Below are 18355 nucleotides of genomic sequence, written 5' to 3' on the forward strand. Positions count from 1 at the left end.
TTCCAGGGTTAAAAAAGTAACAGATGTTGGCCAACGAATACTATATTTGTTAAAAGTTATCTTTTTTCAATAGAAGGTGTTTAAAAAAAAAAAAGAACCTTTTTCAGGTGAGGGTTTTTTAACTTTTGTTTATGTCCTCTTCTGAAACCTAATTGAAAAACAATGCATTTGCGCAACTTCCTTGTTATTGCGGTAATGCGCCCGCATGGCGCATGTCTTGCACTCAATGGCATAGGGGATCATCCTCTTAATTTTCGCTTTTTTCTGTCTGCTCAGTCTTTGGTAGGAAGCTGCTTGGTTGCTGAGGGCTTGTTTCCACATGACATGGCATCGTTGCTGTCCCTAATGAATAGCTTTCCGATTCTCGCCAACAGAGTACTTAGTCGCAAAGCTGACAAGTGACTTTGTGACTTCCTTGTTAAGAGAAGAGCTGAAAAACGTCCAAACTCCTTGTTCGCTTCTAAAACGTCTTCTGTATTTTTAACATCTTCAGTTTTTTCTTCTTGTGGCTCTGAGGTGTTCTTTCAGTCTCCTGGAAAGCAGAATATCAATCAAAGATGCAAAGTCTTTTTCTCTGAAAAGTGAGCTGTTTTTGAAGCTCGAATTATATTTTTGCCTTATGTGCATTTGCATTGTTTTATTTTGTAAAGTGTTGACATTAACCCCAACAAGTGGCATCATGGTTTTAGATTTCTGATGACACCACAGTGCCATTGTTAGGCACGGCTTCCTGTTTCAGTCTCAGGGGCCTCAGTGTCCCAGGCCCATGAGCTACTGGATTTAAAAAATGAATGATCATCCTAAATGCACACTGTAATCATCACTGTGGGCCTAGGCGTGACCTAAAAGTGTAACATAATTAGTAGTGCATGTGTTAGACAAGTTAAAATGTTTTTATACTGAGTTGAACTCTAAGCCGCAAGCCAATGAGCCTAAGCGAAGATGTTTTATTGTGGGAATTCCTGTTGGCCTCGCAAACTCCAAGCTTGACAAAATAATGTGGTCTCCAGAAACGAACACTGTGCATTTGACTCAACTAGCAAACAAATAGTAAGAGGGAAAATAAGTGTACAGAAATATGTTTTTCAGCTATAAAAGCTTTTGTCCCAGGCAGGTTCAGGAGCCCAAACCAAGGTCACTAACTTTGAATAATGAAACAAAGGATGTATTGATTACTACAAGGCTTGTTTACAAACTAGTGCATACCTCATTACTTCCGGGCTGTATCACTGCCAAAAGATCCTTGATCCAGTATTATTTTCATTCCTCCCGTTTATTTATTATTTTCACTCCCTGTTATTGTGCGATCTGATATTCTTAAGGCACCATGGCCAAGATATTTGGGATTTTGAATTCTAGACAGCTGGAACAATTTGAACGCAACGTGTGATTTTCATGCTATGTGCCCAGCCCCTCAGCAGAGGCATAAGTGACAAGTACAGCATTGGTCATTCATCATTTATCGGGTACCTTGGTGCCAAGCCTGAAGCTTGCCAGGAAAGAGACAGGGCAGTGCTAGTGGGAGGTAACATCCACATCCACGTCACAACCACCTGTCAAAGGAGTGGTGACTGTTCGCGTGATCACGAATGTAGAATAAACATGGGAAGCACTCTGTGACATGTACCAAACGCGTAGAAAATGACGCATTTCTGTTCATGAGCTGCACGATGGCCTATGCTCCCAATAAATTCAGGAACGCAACAAGAAGTTAAATTTTTCCGTTCTCCCAGTTGTTTCTCATAGAAAACACAAAAGTGTTAAAAATATAAAATTAAAACCTAAAAAGGCTCCTGTTAAGAGCCAATTTCACTGGCAAAAAAATAACATTTTCTATCCATTTTTTTAGTATAAAGGGCTTTGAACCCACATCTTGTGCGTTTATTTTATGAAATAATGTGATTGCATGATCTCATCACAGTCTGTAACTTGAACCTGTGCTCAGATACAGCAGTCTGGCATATACCTTAAAAGGGAAAGTGCACCAGAGCTTTACCGGAGAGCATGTCTGCAGACCGGGCTGTGCAACGGACCGCGCACCCCACTGCGAGCAACAACCCCTGCTGGACACGGCGTTTGGGCCCTCGCCGCGTATCACTAGTAGTGACCACCCCACACTGCTTTTCCTGTCACCGCCTGACCGGAAGAGGCCCTGCGTCTGGCTGCCATGCGCAGCACGGCTGGTCTGCTGTCCCTAGGCTAAGTGAAGCAACGACTGACCGCAAAGCAGCGGCAAATCCTGATCCCTGTAATTGTGTTTTTGTTGGCACTAAACATTCTGTCTTGTGGTGGTCGCCTTTTTATTGTTTAATTCCAAGACTCAATGGAAGCCTGACATGGTGACTTTGCAACTGTTGTTTGAGTACTGCTTCTCTCTCTATTCTGCTAGAAAATGAATGTAATTTCTGACTTGCAAAACGTTCAAGCCTCAGTGTACATTGTAAATGGTAAGGAGCTGCAACGCGTACGGCTAGTAGGCACTGAACTTTATCTGGGACATTTGCAGCAGAAAGGATTCACAACTCTAATCAAGAGTTAAAGGAGGGGTGAAAGGTTACAAGACCAAGCATTTTGCAGTTTTGGAAACCCCCAAAAATGCACCACTGCAGAACACAAGATTGCACCTGTTTCTTTCACTGTGCAAACTAAACAAACAACCGGTTTGAGGTTCACACTGGAGCATTGACTGAAACAATAAAGAAATGCCTGCTGCAGAGCAAAGTAATTTCTGCACTGGCTCCCAACAGGCAAGAGAATCACATTCAAGCCTCTCACGCACGCCTACAAAGCCCTCCACAACACCGGACCAGAATACCTCAACCAAAGACTCCACTTCTACACACCCACCAGACAGCTCCGCTCCGCTGACCTCTCACTCGCCGCTGTCCGTCTGAAAGGCCAGAGCCGGAGGAAGATCCTTCTCCCACCACACCGCCAAGACCTAATACTCTCTTCCCATCCACCTCAGAAGATCTCCCACTCTATCGCAATTCGTAAAGGACCTCAAAACTTGTCTCTTCACCTGATCATCGACTGCCTCTCACTGCCCCCCCAACTCCCAGCGCCTTGCGACCCTAGCGGGTGACTAGTCGTGCTTTACAAGTATTATGATTGATAGATTGATGAAGTGTATACAATGCGTCAATTAACTAAACAATTAAGGGCATAATTTAAAGCTTGATAGTGTTACCGCCAAGCCACATCGGTGGCGGACCTAAAAACACCATCAAGTCAACGGTGTTCCGTATTTAGATATGTTGCGGCTGAGCCACAGACCGCCACGAAGGAGTGCCCTTCCTAGCCGTCCGGCAGATGGGTTCCCATTGAGCGCTTTTAGATGTTTCAGCTGTGCAGGCGATGTCATACCAGCAGATTGCCATCTGAGGGAGGCCGTAGCTGGACCCAATGGATAGACAGTGGCTATGGAATACAGGTAAGTCTCACACACACACACACTCTCTCTACCATAGCCATATGTGTCCCTTGAAGAACACATAACACACCATATACACACCTCCATCCATTGTCGTTCAAACACCGCACAACCCATACACACCAAACACAACCCATTGCCATACATCCATGACACAATGCACACACACACTGACACTGCACCCACACACGATACAACCAACACAACTACACACTAAGCTACACAAATACACTCACGAGTCACAATTACACACATCAGAACAACATCCGCCACACAACACTCACCTGAATATTGCACACAGCACCACGACATCTATCCCACATGCAAGTGCCACACATACAGGCACAACCACATCACCCAATCCAGCTCCTTCCACCTCAGCCAGCCAATCCAATCTCACACACACACACGCACTGACTCACATACATGACAGGTAGCACAACCTTTCCAGTTCAGGTCCCCTTGCAATGCGCACACACGGATACCGTTGACAAGAGTGATTGTACCATTATTGTGGTGCCACCATTCATTTGGCAATGAGTAATGACACCACAATGACGTGTGTATGTGTGCGTTATGCTTGTTGTAGGCATCTGTGTCTGACACAGTTGTGTTCTAGGCATATGCATGTCACAGTAATTTAAAATAATTACTCTGACATGTATATGTCTTCAGTGGTCCCAACCTGATGTGCAGTGTCCAACCAACGTACCCTGGCAGTGGGAGTGTTGGAGAAGCTGGAAGGGGTGGTTGTGTTTTCTCTGTGGGTCAGTGGCAGCAGTGACAACAGGTTTTGTCCTGTCAAAAACTGAAGTAAATCAGGGGACAAGTACGTTTTTACGTAATCCCCCCCCCTCCCTATCCACCAACTCTAGTATGGAGGTCGGACCACCACTTTTTGCTTGTCGGTAAGGCATATCGGACTGCAGGGAGGGAAAGTTGGCTGGAGCCCTGCCGTCAGCCACTTTTCCCTATGGCGCCATAGAGGCGTTTTACTTTTTTGGGTGGAGACGGCAGGATGAATGTGGGTACTTGCTTATGGGGCCATCAACATCTAAATCCACCTGGCGGACCGTCATGGTGGCAGAACGGTTTTCAGTTGAAAAATCGATGATTGGACTGTTACCTCCAGCACCTAAATCGGGCCCTAAGTTTTAGAACAGTGTGTATATTTTCGATGTAGAATTGTCTTGTATACATTCCAGTGGATGTGGAAGAATACATCAAAGCAAACAATAGAAAGAATGTGAGATACAATACCCCGTTGACAGATCCGGGATGTGATTTGTAACGTCGCAAGCCAATGGTTGAAGTTTTCTGACCCAAAAAGCCAGTTGTCCAAGGAGTCTAAACCAAGACTCTTAAGTATGTTTGCCTTAAATGGAGTAAGCACTATTGTACATCAAACCCAAAAAACTCTTCACTAACGTTCTTTGCACCAGAAGGCCCTTAAACCATTTGCTCTTTTATAAGCATTCATGAGTTAGGTTTGTTTACCCAATTTGAGAACCCCAAGTTAAGTCACTAACAATGATTTATGGGCTGGGGACGCATCTTGTTGGAGCTGCTGCGTTGTGCCTGCTAGGGAAATGTGTGGTAGAGTCCCTTTGGTGATCCCTGTAAAGGAAACAAATGTAATTTATCCAACGAGTCTGGCGGCTGATGCTGAGGTTTACTGTGTGAATTATAGATTATAGAAGGGCTGTCTGCACACGTGAATATTAGCCGGCTCCAGCTGGCTGTGTTCTTTGCAGGCAGACGTCATCACGTTGCGCGGAGGTGTGGGTGATCTCTCCCTACCATGCCGGTGGTTAGAGCACCACTGCCATCTGCATGTTGCTGAAGGCATGAGGAGTCTGGAGGACAGGGAAACACTGGGCATCGGGGGGCGGTGACCACTTCCTGCCGGCCTGAAACGCGTGGAGCAGATCATCTCTTGATCCACAGTGGGACAGACAGCAGCAAGAATATGTAAGAAAGGGGGATGTTATAAATATTATGCACCCATATTAAAAGATGCAGGTCACTTGTCGTCATCACCTTTTGAGCTCTCTCAAAGGAGAGGACAGTGCTACGGAAGCCTCTATTTGAGTTGGGTAACTAGAAAGATAAGGCTAGATGGGTTTACTAGCATGTAGCGCTACAAGTACATTCATTCATGTGGAAGGCGCTGGTGCTGGATTTGTTAGTAGGTTGCATCTAGTTCACACACGAGGCGCACTGCGGAAGCGTTGATGCAGCAGGCTCGAACCAGCAGACGGTTCTAGAATCCAGACTCTGCCTGTGGCGTGGGGCTCACAGCAGCCTCGGTAACTCAGTCACAGCGAGTGAGGTGCAGCGGACTCGCCGGTGGTAATCCGCAAGATGCCGTGTGAATGATTCCTGGGTGGTCCAGTGATGCTTTTTAGGGTCGAGCCTGCGTTGCATGCGCTCGCGCATGCGTTTCGCAGGGAGACTCTTTTGTATTTATAAAAGGGCTCGGAGCCCTGTCAACTTCACATCAGTGTTTTTTATTGGTTCGTGGGCTTCCCTAATAAAATCTGCTTGCTTTCATTAGTCGAAGGCACGCATATGACATGCCTTTTCCGGTGGCTAGCCCTCCTCGAGCGCAGCGACCAAGTACAGAAAGCATGCCAGGCTCGCTGTTTTCCATCGGGCTCGTGGACTTTTTTTTCTGTAATTTACGAGCGCGATCTCGCTTGGCAGAAATCGAGCGCTTTAAGTACTTGATTTCACTTTTTCGGGTTATGTACATAAATGCAATTTTGCCCGATAGGTGACAAGTCGGGTTAGGAGTTTACAACGCGATCAGCTCTAACATGAGCAAACGCGAGACCCGATGCATTGTAAATGCTTGTTAATATTCCTCCAGTGAGGCACTTCTGTGAATTCGACGTCTTAAACGTACATTTCCTGTAAAATGTACTTTCTTCTGCCTAGGCAGGAATGATGCGGTGCCTTCATCACACCGTCTTGCAGATAGTCTCACACTACCCTTGTTGTATTAAGGTTTGTAGAGCGGGTGCAAGGAATGAACTGATTTCGGAAGCACAGTTTAGGCCCAGGACACCTGGTGAAACTACTCCCATGTTTCTCATAGCTGAACACATCTTGGTGTTTGAGTCCACGGCTGGGATGTAGTAGATATGGGATCCTATGCGAATCCTCTGAATGTAAGTCAATAGGCTTTTTGCATTTGATACTGAGGTTCACAGGGAACCCGGGTAACGCTTTCACGGCTGTTTTCACACAGCTCTGTGTTTGGCGCCATGTGGCAACCGGGTTCTGAAGCCTCTGCAGTTTACTGAAGTTTTATTGCAGACACATCTATTCCACGTGATGGTCGGTTAAATGGAGTTGGACGATTTTCTTAACCACGCGCATTAGTAGTCCGAGACCTTTTGAATGCAGCTAAAATTTGGAATCTTGAAAGATGCATCTGTGTCGACCATGACCACCGAATGTCATGCTTTTGGTGTTTTGGCTAGAGATATTCTTGTGGGCCAGTAAAAACTATTTTTATCGTTTGCACCTCAATATTCGGATCATCATTTTTAATTCATTCAGGTGTAGTAAGACTATTGTTGACTGGTTCATTGTGGCTTAGGCATCAAGATATGTTTGTCTGGTTCCTGGAGGTATTGTCTATTTAAATATTGATTGTTTCTAGCAGCTCCTGATGAAGCTAAGTGCCATCAAGACAGTGTACATGGTAAAACACAGTGATGAGATGGAGAACCCACCTGATGTGCCACATAAGCGCATTCATTCAAGAGTTGTACCAGATATTCCAGTCGTTTTTCACTTGCCCTTCAGTAGGGTCCCGTAGCCCAGTGTCACTGACTGCTGCGCGGTTGAGGAGTATCAGAGCACATACGCGCCTTCTTCAGGGATAATGAGGCCTTCCCTGATGTTTAGTCTCACTGCCTCTTGTCAGCCTGATACCCACTTGTAAGTGATGTAAACGTTGGTTTTGCTCCTTAGCTCCTTGAACTTGACACCTGTTTCTCATAGATTTTGCTGGGACGTGGCAGGTTAGTACTTTTCCTGTAAATATCTTCTGTGAATTTGGTTCTTTCATGGCGAGAGTAATAATCGTTACATTGGACTGGGAAAATTCTACTGGGGTCGGAGGAGTTTAGTGTTTGACAACTGGAAGCGTATTATATTAACCTGCACCCATTCATACCCCACATTCAACATCTCATTGCTACTACCGGCCATTTTTTAAAGAATTGCTGCACAACCTATCTTCATTGCTATTATCATCGTCTTGTCTTTATTAGGCACCTATTTCTACTTTGTTCACCATTCTGTATATTTTGATGCTTTGGCTCTGCATGATGGCTCTTATAATTGCCTCCATCTTATTTTCAGTCTGTTACTCCTTGTACCTTGCTTCTCAGTTGATTTGTGTTACACTTAGTTCAAGTTGCATCGTCTTACCTGGACTGACACCATCTCCACTGTGTAGCTATTATACCACAGTCTGCCTGTATTCTGGACGACTCGCTCATGGGATACTTCTTCACCTTTTTACAGATGACCCAGAGCTTTGGGACATTCCTGTGGAACCTGGTGATGGTGACCTCAGTTCCAATGGGAATCCACACTCTCTAGCATTCCTACCCGACGCCCCCACCACTCCTTGTGGACAGCATCACATGATGACACGCAGCAAGACTCCCCAGAGGGACAATCCCCAGAGAGCGCCTATGAGACCTGTACAGTTACAACCACCGCAAACCAACCACACCAACCAGCACAGAACAGGTACAGGGTCGCTTGCACATGTTCATGTGTTAAAGACCCCCGTCTTGGGGGTTGAACTGATTTCCAATAAGCTTATCTACATATACGTGAGACTGAGAACGCCCTCAAACTAGACTTCACAGTTTGGGGCAAAATAACATATTTTTTATACAGTTCACATCAGTGGTGATGTATGCATGACACAACTTTTGTTTTTACCTGGTACTGAAAAAATAGTATATTATTTTAAACCCATCCAGCATCAAAAAAGCAGTTAAGGATAAAGCAACAGTAAGTCCTAAAAGCATTCTACGTGTTCAGTAGTCAAGGATACGGAGGATTCAATTTTTCTTCTGGTCTGTTGTTGAATGTGTCTTGATTTTACAGTTTGTATTTGTGTGGTATGGCGTGGTCAATAGATGAAACATATACAAAGATAACATGTAGATTCCCTTATAATCCTTAGTTTATATAGAAGTTTTACAGTTATCCGTACATTACCATGACATACCACCTTCCCTTGAAATGCCTAGATTATCGCAGCGACACCCTGAAATTACACTCCTTGTTTTTGCATGACTGGATAAGCAGCCCAGAGATAAAACGTAAGTTGCACAGAATTACTCCAAGATTCATTCAGGATCACAGAATGGCAAATTTGAAAGCCCAGCCACTTACACGCCCGCTGCTCATTGCCCATTCTTTTATGGTGAGCAAATACAGAACTTTTAATACTAAGGTTTTGCTTGAATTATTTGATGAATTATTTTAGTTTAATTTGTGCAGCTAATCTGCATGGTGCATTAACACTAAGGCCCCTTTCATATCCTTTAGCGTTTCAGGTGATACGTCAGGTATTGGTAGTTTTGGTATGTTAATTATTACAGAATTACAAGAAAGTCACAGTTGAATAACACTAGAACATCCGTGTTACTGATCTGATTACAAATTTGCCATTCTGTGATCTGATTACAGCATGTTATCTTGAATCCTTCCAAATGGTTCTGTATGTCACCCTCAAAATCACATGGACTAGAACCTTACAAGTGGAGCCCAATCACATGTCCCTGTAATGCCCCTCTCTAATGCATGTCAGCCAGAGATGATGGCCTGCTGCTTAGGTGCATTTGTCTGGTTCTGCCCGTGGCTCTGTTTTTATGCATCTTGCACTTGGCCAACGAGCTAGTACAGTATCGACAAAACCAAATGACGATTTTATGAAGAACATTTTCTCAGGTGGAAATTCAATTGAAAGCACTTGTGAATGGCTGCCCTGTATGTTATGCATTAGGACCTGCAAAAAGTTCAAACCCAGTCATCAGACAGAATATGCCACCCCTTATGTGCAGGAGAGCAGTGCTCACAATTTCAACCTCCAAGATGTCTGGATCATGCTTGTCATGATTAATGATTACATTAATTATCCCGAGGTCGACATTGTCCAGACTGCCTTGGTTCCCGAAGTCATCCATATTATGAGAAACAAAGTTACCCACGGCCCTTATTACGGATTTTTGAATTTAACTTCGCCCAGTTCCAGGGTTGGAAATTTGCAGAATACTTGAAATCCCTCTAAATACCATCACATCACATCACATCACATTGCACCCTGGTGGCCGCTAATGCTGAAGAAGGGTGCATGCTTAACTATAGAAACTGATCCTCAAGGGCAGAGGAGCAACAGCCCGGAGACCTAGAGCTGTCAATCTGCAAATTCCTGAGAGAATACTGATCCTGCTTTGCGAGTGATTTGGTCCCTCATCTCATGTCCTGAGTAATCACCCCCATGAATGCTGAGGAAATCCATTGCTTTTGGCAAAAGAACCAGACAATTAGCTGGAAGTGCAGCTCTGGTCAGAGCTCCGAATTTGGAATTTCCAACTAGTGCATGGTCGCCACAGGGAAGCAAGGGTCTGATACCAACCCAACCAATGATGTGGGCCATGATTGCTAAAACAGGGACAATGGCCGCTGCCCAAAGAAATGGCATCTTGAAAGGTAGTGTTCTTTGAAAGACTACGTAATCTCTCATTTCCACCCACAGTCCTCTCCTATCCAAGAGACAACGTGGAAGGCATTGGTGCTTCCCTGCCTTTCTCACTAAGACTCCACTCTCTAGAGTTTGTTTGCAGTCCCGCTCCTGATATCCTCTGCTTCCATGGCACCTTCTGTTCCAGAGGCCCAAGGGTTTAATCTCCACCTTTAAAGAGCGTCTGCCCATTTTGTCTATTTGGGAAGCGATAACATATCCATGACCTCTTTACCTCTCTATTTGCATCCATCTGCTGGTACCATCGCCCTCCCACATCCATTCCCATCAACCATTCCATTTTTATTTCGAAACTGCACAGACTCGGTAATGAGCCCAGAAATTGGATTGGAGTGAGTAGTTCCTGTGGAGTTGACTGCAGGCGTCTGATCTTCCTCTTTCCGCTTGCAATTCTACTCTCTGGAGTGTGGCATCTCACAGGTTGCGGAGTCTAACTCTAGTTTATCTTCACGTGGCCTCACTGGTGCTACTGATTCGGTCTCCTGGCTTCTCTTTCTAGTCCTACGCCGGCGATGTATAATGGTTTTCCCCTTGGATGGTAATTATGGACACATTATCCAGTCCTAACATGATTGAGTAACTTCTGCTCCTGCCTTGACGCAATTCAGCACACAACATGAATACAGCTCAAACTGAGGTGCTGCTAATATGGGGGATCTCAGTCATTCTGGGGGATCTCAGTCATTCTCGTCTATTATCTGAGTCACGTGACTCCTGTACTCCCTTGGCTTGCATCTAGGGCTTCCCAAGGATGGCAGAAGGGCATTTGTGCCCCTGTATTGATGATAGTCCTGGACATCTGCGTGAGACCCAAAGCTGCCGTGGAGGTGGCAGAAATGTGTAAAGCATCTCTAAAAGGGGGTGTGCGTATATTGGCCCCCACCTAAACTCGTGCACCTCCTAAATGGCAGACGGAAGCTGCGTAAAGTCCTATTTAAAAACAATGCTTGAGGTCCCATAGAAGTATTCAGAATGAAGCAATGCCTGACTGCCTCCTCCCCCCACACACAAATTAAAGATCTTTATTGTATCTGCTTTAGAAAACATCGGAGTTTTAATACCCAGAGATATTGATTAAATTGGCGACTAATATGCCAATCGTGTTACTATTGAATGTGGATCAGTTATTTTTCTTTGACTCGATAGCACCGTGTTTCTGCAGCCTAATTACAGATTGCTGTCCCAGAATACGCGCCATAAATCACACCACAGCAGCGTAAATGAGTGCACTCCTGCGCGAAAATCTCCATGCCTGCTAGACTGTGCTAGATAATGCCTGTACGTTTCAAAAGTACACACTGTTGTCTGTCTTCTGATACCGTCTTGCTTTTCCCGTTCTTTCTTCCTCTTCATTGATCTCTTCTTGTTGTTTGTCTGTCCCTCCCCTGCCTCTCTCCCCACATCTCCCCTGCCAGGCCTCCCCGAGTCGTGCCCCGTTTGCTCGCCTCTCCTGTCAGTCTCTTCCCTCTAGTCTTCTATTTCTGTCACCTGTGTCTCATCTCACAGCTCTTTCTCATCTGTCTCTCCCAGGTCTCTCTACTTCTTTCGCTTGCTGTTCCCCCCACATCTTTCCCTCTCATTCTTTCAATTTGCCAGCTCTTTCTTCGCGGTCTCTTACTCTTTATCTGTGCTCTTTAGTCTCTTCCTCCTTCTCGCCCTTTTTCTTTCCTACTTTTCCCAACAGTTTTCCTTATTTCTCCCTCTTTCCCTCTCTCCCTGTTTACCTCGCAGCTTTCTCACCTGTCTCTCACCTGCATCTTCCCCTTGCTCCCTCTCATTCTCTCTCTCACCTGCCTGTCGTGTCCTCGTCCTCGTCCTCATCCTTTTCAGTTGTCAGCTCTCGCTGTCCTCCCCTGTCCTGTGTTATCCCCCTCTTGTAGTTTTCCTTTTAAATCTCTCCAGTGTTAGCAAAAGAACTGGGTTGCTTTTCGCTGGGCTCTTATCTACTTGCAAGTTTGTTTCTGCGTGGGAAACACAGAGGTGTTGAACTTTTTCGCGTGACACCTAAGGGCATATTTAGTTCAGCGCAGCTGAAGTTTCGCCTCCAACCTGTGCAGCCCAGGTTCTGGCGGAGCTAGAGACCGTCACCGCCTCAGTCTGGTATATTCAGGACTTCCAGCCCTGACAGTGCGGTGTCTTCTGGGGCTGCGCACCTCTTGCATCCTGCGTGTCCCTAAGCTCCCACTGGTCCCTCCATGCAGCTTCCCCACCAACCCACCTCGATCCCTCTTCTGAAGAGTGGTCTTGCATCTTCGGTAATAAAGTTATAAGTTACTTTTTATATGGGTTTCCTGCTAATGTAGTGAGCCTGCCCGTGCTCCCCGCCCCCTCTTGGCTATATGCCGAACTGGATTCATTTTCCTCATAAACTTCACTCATCAACTAAATTATTAGTTTTTAATCAATTGTAGTATATTGATAAATACCTGGTCTTCAGAAGCACCAGTATTCTACAATAGTGCTTGTCCTCCCAAGGTACCCTCAGTGCATTTTGGGGGTAATGCCCTTCGTCGGGGCGGCCAGTCAAAGATGAAATGATCTCGTCAGCGTGCAGGAACGGACAAATAGTCCTTTATTGGCAGCTGTTCTAACCTGCTCTGCGCATTCTCTTGTCCGTAGCTGCATTTAGGCCTTCTAGTTTTGCCCGTCTCTTCTCCCCCTGTAAAGGTGTGTAGAAAACAAGGCTGGAAATTGAGGGTCTGAGCATCCAGTGGCATCAGTGTGGCTCCACGGTGTCCTCCCCGGGGAGTGGCTGGAGCACAGATGGAGCCATGGTGCCACCAGTTGGCTCAGGAGAGCTGTACCAACGCCCCTCTGAGTCCGGTGCCTGGAGGAGATTCAAGAGTGGAGTACTGTGCTGATGTATAGAGTATTGGGCAGAAGTAGCGTTACAAAAGCTGCGTGACTTGTTCTTCCTCAGGAAATGGATTGCTGCAGCATATGCCGTTTGAAGTGTACCATCAGTAGACATTTCTTCAGCCATTGCAAATGTAAAGCAAGACTAAATTTTCTTATTTTTTGTGATTACAAAAATTATCGAACAGAATCTAGATTGTGATGCGGGAATGTGAATCGTAATTCTCGAATGCCTGTCTTCGTATTATCTTGATTGTCTGAGGGATCAGATGCATTTTAAGTATTCTCAATGATATTCACACTCCTTGACATGGGAACAGCCAATGTGGATCCATGCTCTGACGTGATCTTGTAGTACTCCTAACCAGCGATATGGGGGTAAGGAGTCATTGTGTAAACCCGTAACCACCATCCATCATCTGCTGGAGGAAAAAGAGGACAATGGAGACTCATTCTTACACGGAAGTAGACCTGAAGCCGGAGCTGTAGGCCAGCAGGACCACGCAAGATACGAGGTAGGTTAGTTTTAGAAGAGGCTAACTCATCCTGCTGCCCTGCACCTCTTTGTGTTCTACGTCAGTGATGGAAATGTGCTTCCTGCACCGTGACTTTGCTCACACAGTTGGCGACCACCTTCTCATTGGCCATTGGATGCACTCAGCAAATGCTGGACCTGACACCTGCAGCGAAAGAGGAGTCTGGAGCAGGAGAGGCATTGTCCAAAGCAGACCAAAAGCTACACGACCTCCGTGCCTCCGGCAATGCAGTCAACACACAATTGGCTTTGTAGGCAAAGGCTTGCTGTTGTGCAACAATTTAGTTTATGGCCTTCAAGCAGCCTCCAGCTCATTATATATAATATATATATGGTGTCTTGTACATCATTGTGATGTAAATCCATGACCAAGTGTTGATTTTTAAATTAACAGTAGAGGTGTAGTATTTTCCAAACAATATACTACCAAAAACCCAATACATACAGTAAACTTTAGCATAAAGTACAAAGAGTGGAAAAAGGAGAGTGTACAGGAATTATAGTTAGAAAGCGGGAAGCTAGAGGGTCGAAGCCGATGAAGGAGGTAAGTACAAAAAATTAGAAAGGTGTGGTAGAGGTAAAGGAGAGTCTGGCAGGAAGAGACCGGAAACACTGAAGATGGAAGGTGATGCCACAGTGGGGGAAGTAGGAAAGGTGTTGTCCACCTTGATAAAAGCAAAAAGCAGTTATAATCGATCAATGCAACACCATTAAAGTCAATGTAGACGGTACCATCTTTCAGTACTCTTCATTAACAAAAGGAACATATAATTGTGAGCATCAACATGGTCATTCTTATTTCAACTCAGTGTGTGCAAGAGACTTTCTTTCACTTTATATAGGCTGCCACTGCAGCTTTAGGACCAACCAGTAGGGGTCCCCACACTCCAGAGCCTTTATGCAAAAGCAAAAACTCTAGGAGTGCTTTAAAACATTCCAAATTTTCTCTTGGGCGGGCATAATATAAGTCTGGGTGACTCAGGGCAACTTTAAGGGGACATCTTTTGGTGGGGGCTGCTGCACTCTTGCTGCTCACAAAATGTGTTTCTGGAACATGCATGATGCCCCTGCCCACTCTTGACGCCCACAAAAATGTATGTTTATCTTTTTAGAGCATGCCAGAGGATTCTAGGGCACTTTCGTTCACCAAATGGTGAATTTTATATTAGCGGTTGTGACTCTTGCAGGAGCTTTTCCGTTTTTATTGTAAATGCAGCTTCATGCCAACTTTTTGCTTTTCATGTGAGTGGCCCTGCCTCTCCATTGGCCCACCTGGTGTATTCTGACATCCGGGCAGTGCGAGGAGCCCATTCCCGCACTGTCCGGCGGACAGTACTATTCTGCTGATGCCGGAGCAGCAGGATTCTCTTTTCCTACCCGCGTCTGTGCAGGTGGGGTCGTGCTGGTGGTGTGCTCCCAGCAGTGGAGCTTGTGCTGACCACTGGGGACTTGGCCATCCCTGGGGCGGGTAACAAATCTGCAGCAGAGCATTATGCACTCTATTTCCCACCCATTTTTTCCTCATTTTCTCTAGCCCTGTTGGACTGATTTCAAGGGAGGAGGTGTTGTTTTGCTCCTGGCGGTGAACTATAGCTACAAGGAGCATTTTCTTCAAGCCTCAAAACGTTACTTCTGTTTTTGAGGCTTGATTTCCTGCCCCTGCTGCAGGACCTTTCCTCTGTGTGGGTGTCTGGCTCACCCTCCACCTCAAGGGACTTCATCTGCAGCATCATGCAGCCTACCATTGGAATGCCCTCCCGGTGCACTCCCCAGACCTCATGGCTTTGGCCCTCTTGCACAGCAACTGTGTGTCAGTGGCCTCCTCTTGATGGTCACCCCATCTGCAGGACCAATCCACAGAAGTTCCAGGGCTGCATTTGAGGGCCCACCTCAAGTAGGGCCATCCCTCTATTGACCCTCAGAGGGCTGAAGGGGTGCCTCTGACCCCGGCGAAACACTCCTAGCCCCCCCTCGGTGTCAGTTGGATTCCAAGTCCTTTAGTCCATCTTCTCAGTGGGGGTCAATTGGCTTCTCCTTTGCACTCAACATTATTTTGCTGTCATCGCCCCAGATCCAGTGAGTTGTTAAGTGTCTAAGTGGGATTGTAATATTTGTAAGCGAGATTGGAATGTTCTGGAAGGTAGGCACATCTGCCTAATTCTAACATGTCACTTCATCACTCCCGCATGCCCCACCCTTCTGCAAAGCATTCTATGGAAAGACCACATCTGGGACCCTCATCCCCACCCCCAAATGATACCGCTGCCTGATCCCTTACCACTAAATTTTCAGAAAAGAGCCCTTCCTCTGGCTTCAGAGGTCTGGCCTTGGTCCTTTGTTTCTGTGGGCTGGGTCTTGCCCAGCTCAGTTGCAGTGTGACGAGTTAACTAGCACATGCTTCTGTATATTGAGCCTTGAGAAGGACCAAGACCAAGGTCATGAGATCACAGAGCTACACATGCGTTGACTGTGTTCCGAGCACCAGATATACAAAACCTGTAAAAACTGAATAATATCTGTTTAGCCAACAAGAATAAAGCTTTCTTAGAAATCACACATTCTACAAATATGATGTTTCCTTTGGTAATTTTCTTATTGATTACATTTGTACTCTATTATGCCTACCAGTGTTTGACATTCCACTAATTGATGCCTGATTGGACTGGCTACACCGCATCGCTCCTCACACTTTCTATATTTGGTGTGGGATTGTCAACTAGCGTGTTTTTCTCGATCGTTGATGATACAGCTTTACTAAGACACTAGGGCCCATATGTACGAACACTTTTTCCCATAGACACAGAATGGGGAAAAACCTTTGCTACATCCCACCCTAGGTTGCTAAGGGGACTGTCTGAGGTGTTCTTGCGTAAAATAGAGCCTGTCCGGGTACAGGACTTTCAGTTCTGATGTACTGCCTCTGTGAGAATTAAGGTGTAAGCTATTCCACCTTGCCCATTGCATGTTTTACACTGTGCACAGTATGTGAAGCCGGTATAGTCTGGTGGGTTGTTTTTATGGGAAGAATTATACTTGTACACCAAGGAGAAGAAAATGCAACACAAAAACAACTCAAAAAGAAAACAATAACCTGTTCTGGCAGGCTGTACTGCGGCGGTGTGTGATATGAGCGTATATTCGATTACAGAATAGCTGGCTGCTCTGCTACAAAAGATCTGACGCAGATTTAAAGTATGTTCAAGTGATCTATAAGGAAAGTTTGATGCCAGTAATCAAGAGAAAGTACTAATCCCAGTGATGTCTCTCCTTTTCCAGTGGAGCGGAGTCCTTTCAGCAGGAACCCTGGTCTGATTATGAAGAAGAGAAAACTGGAGCCTTCCTAACTGGTGAAGACATCTCGCAGACTTTGTTTTGCCCCAGTTCCCCAGTTGATTGTCATTTTCCAGCTGCTCAGGTAGCACAAGCACTTGTTTCTGATCACACAACCAGGTGTTTTATAAGTCAGTGCCATCACTTTTCTTTTCCTGCCCCGAGTTTGAAGACACTGGGTCAAGGTGCAAGTTTTGGCCTTTCAGGAATTTAAGGAGCTGTGTGTGGTCCTTCTCAAGCGTGTGACCGCCTTGGTTAAAATGGGGACTCTGCAGAGATGGGCCAGTCCCAGGGATTCTTTCATAGTCGTTGGTTTGAATTTCTGGACTAATAGAATTTGACATTTAATTCTGGTTTCACTGGATGCTTTGGAGGAAGACAAAACCGGCTTGTCCAAGTGTTCTGGTTAAGGCTAGGACATTGGGCTGAAATTTCGCATAATTTTCATTTTGCACGTGATGAGCTATTGTTTTATTCTTTTAAGCTTGTTTGTGATGTATGTATGTTGTTTGTTGGCCATATTGTTTGTTTGCTTAGGGAGACTCTCCATGCCTGTTTTTTGGAAATGTTTCCTCCTTCCCTTCGGGTTTTATCTGATGGCTTCCGTGTGTCCATCCTCCTGCCTTGTGTCCCCCTGTGATGTCAGCGCAGAGTGACAGCATTTAAGGTGGATAAGATAGGAGTACAACCCTCTGGTTCAATTCTGAAACTGGAAACCTCACGTCGTCACTTTCAAACAATGCAAGTTGTACTTTACAACACAATCAACAAGCCAGTTTCTGCAACAAATTTGCCGCCTTCCACCCACCCCCCCCCCCAAACCAGAACCTTCTAGAACGATCCTAGTTATTGGGCGGGATAAACCTCCTGAGAGAAAATAATCAAATTGTTGTGCGGCATCTTGGACAGCGTTGTCACACTGTGACTGCAGGTGGCACTGAAATGGTGGGGGAGGGTGAAGCATTGTGGTTGCAGTTGTGTGATTGCACACTCCTCACAACCTGGCCAGACGGTAGATGTGACTGTGGGTAGTACATAGAAGCATGTGGTGGTAGCTGGTGGTAAGCAGGGAACCCACATACCTTATACACTGCAGGTCGCCCTGGGGCTTGCGGTTTGGAGATGTTTGCATTTTCCATGAAAATCTAATTTTGTTTGCTCATTTAAAACAAAGTCATGCTTCTGGTATCAAGTATTCACAAGGTGGAATGATAGTCATGATTTCACAATCCAGCCTGCTTCTGCGTCAGAAGTGAGTATTTCGCCTGTTCTGACTTGTGTTGCATTTAAGTACTTATAGTTATGAAATTAAAATGAAAAACAAAAGTACAAGTACCAGAATGCGTCTTCCCTCTCCTTGGCTATATTTGCACACCTGACATGGGACAACTTGAGGTCT

At 45.5% G+C, this 18355-nt stretch overlaps 1 protein-coding gene across 5 annotated transcripts in view; it reads left to right on the forward strand.

Moving 5' to 3' along the window:
* The window catches only part of RAD52 (RAD52 homolog, DNA repair protein), a 194007-nt gene extending 176936 nt beyond the window's left edge, over positions 1-17071 (forward strand). For 4 of the 5 annotated variants that reach the window (XM_069228112.1, XM_069228115.1, XM_069228111.1 and 1 more), the window contains 2 exons: positions 7976-8206; positions 16903-17071. In XM_069228112.1, coding sequence (XP_069084213.1) covers positions 7976-8206; positions 16903-16970 — 299 coding nt within the window. In that variant the 3' untranslated portion in view covers positions 16971-17071. The remainder of the gene's footprint in view (positions 1-7975; positions 8207-16902) is intronic. The other variant, XM_069228116.1, reaches the window with a different exon arrangement.
* Positions 17072-18355: the final 1284 nt, after the last annotated feature.

Source organism: Pleurodeles waltl, chromosome 4_1 (assembly GCF_031143425.1).
Source record: "Pleurodeles waltl isolate 20211129_DDA chromosome 4_1, aPleWal1.hap1.20221129, whole genome shotgun sequence".
NCBI lineage: Eukaryota > Metazoa > Chordata > Amphibia > Caudata > Salamandridae > Pleurodeles > Pleurodeles waltl.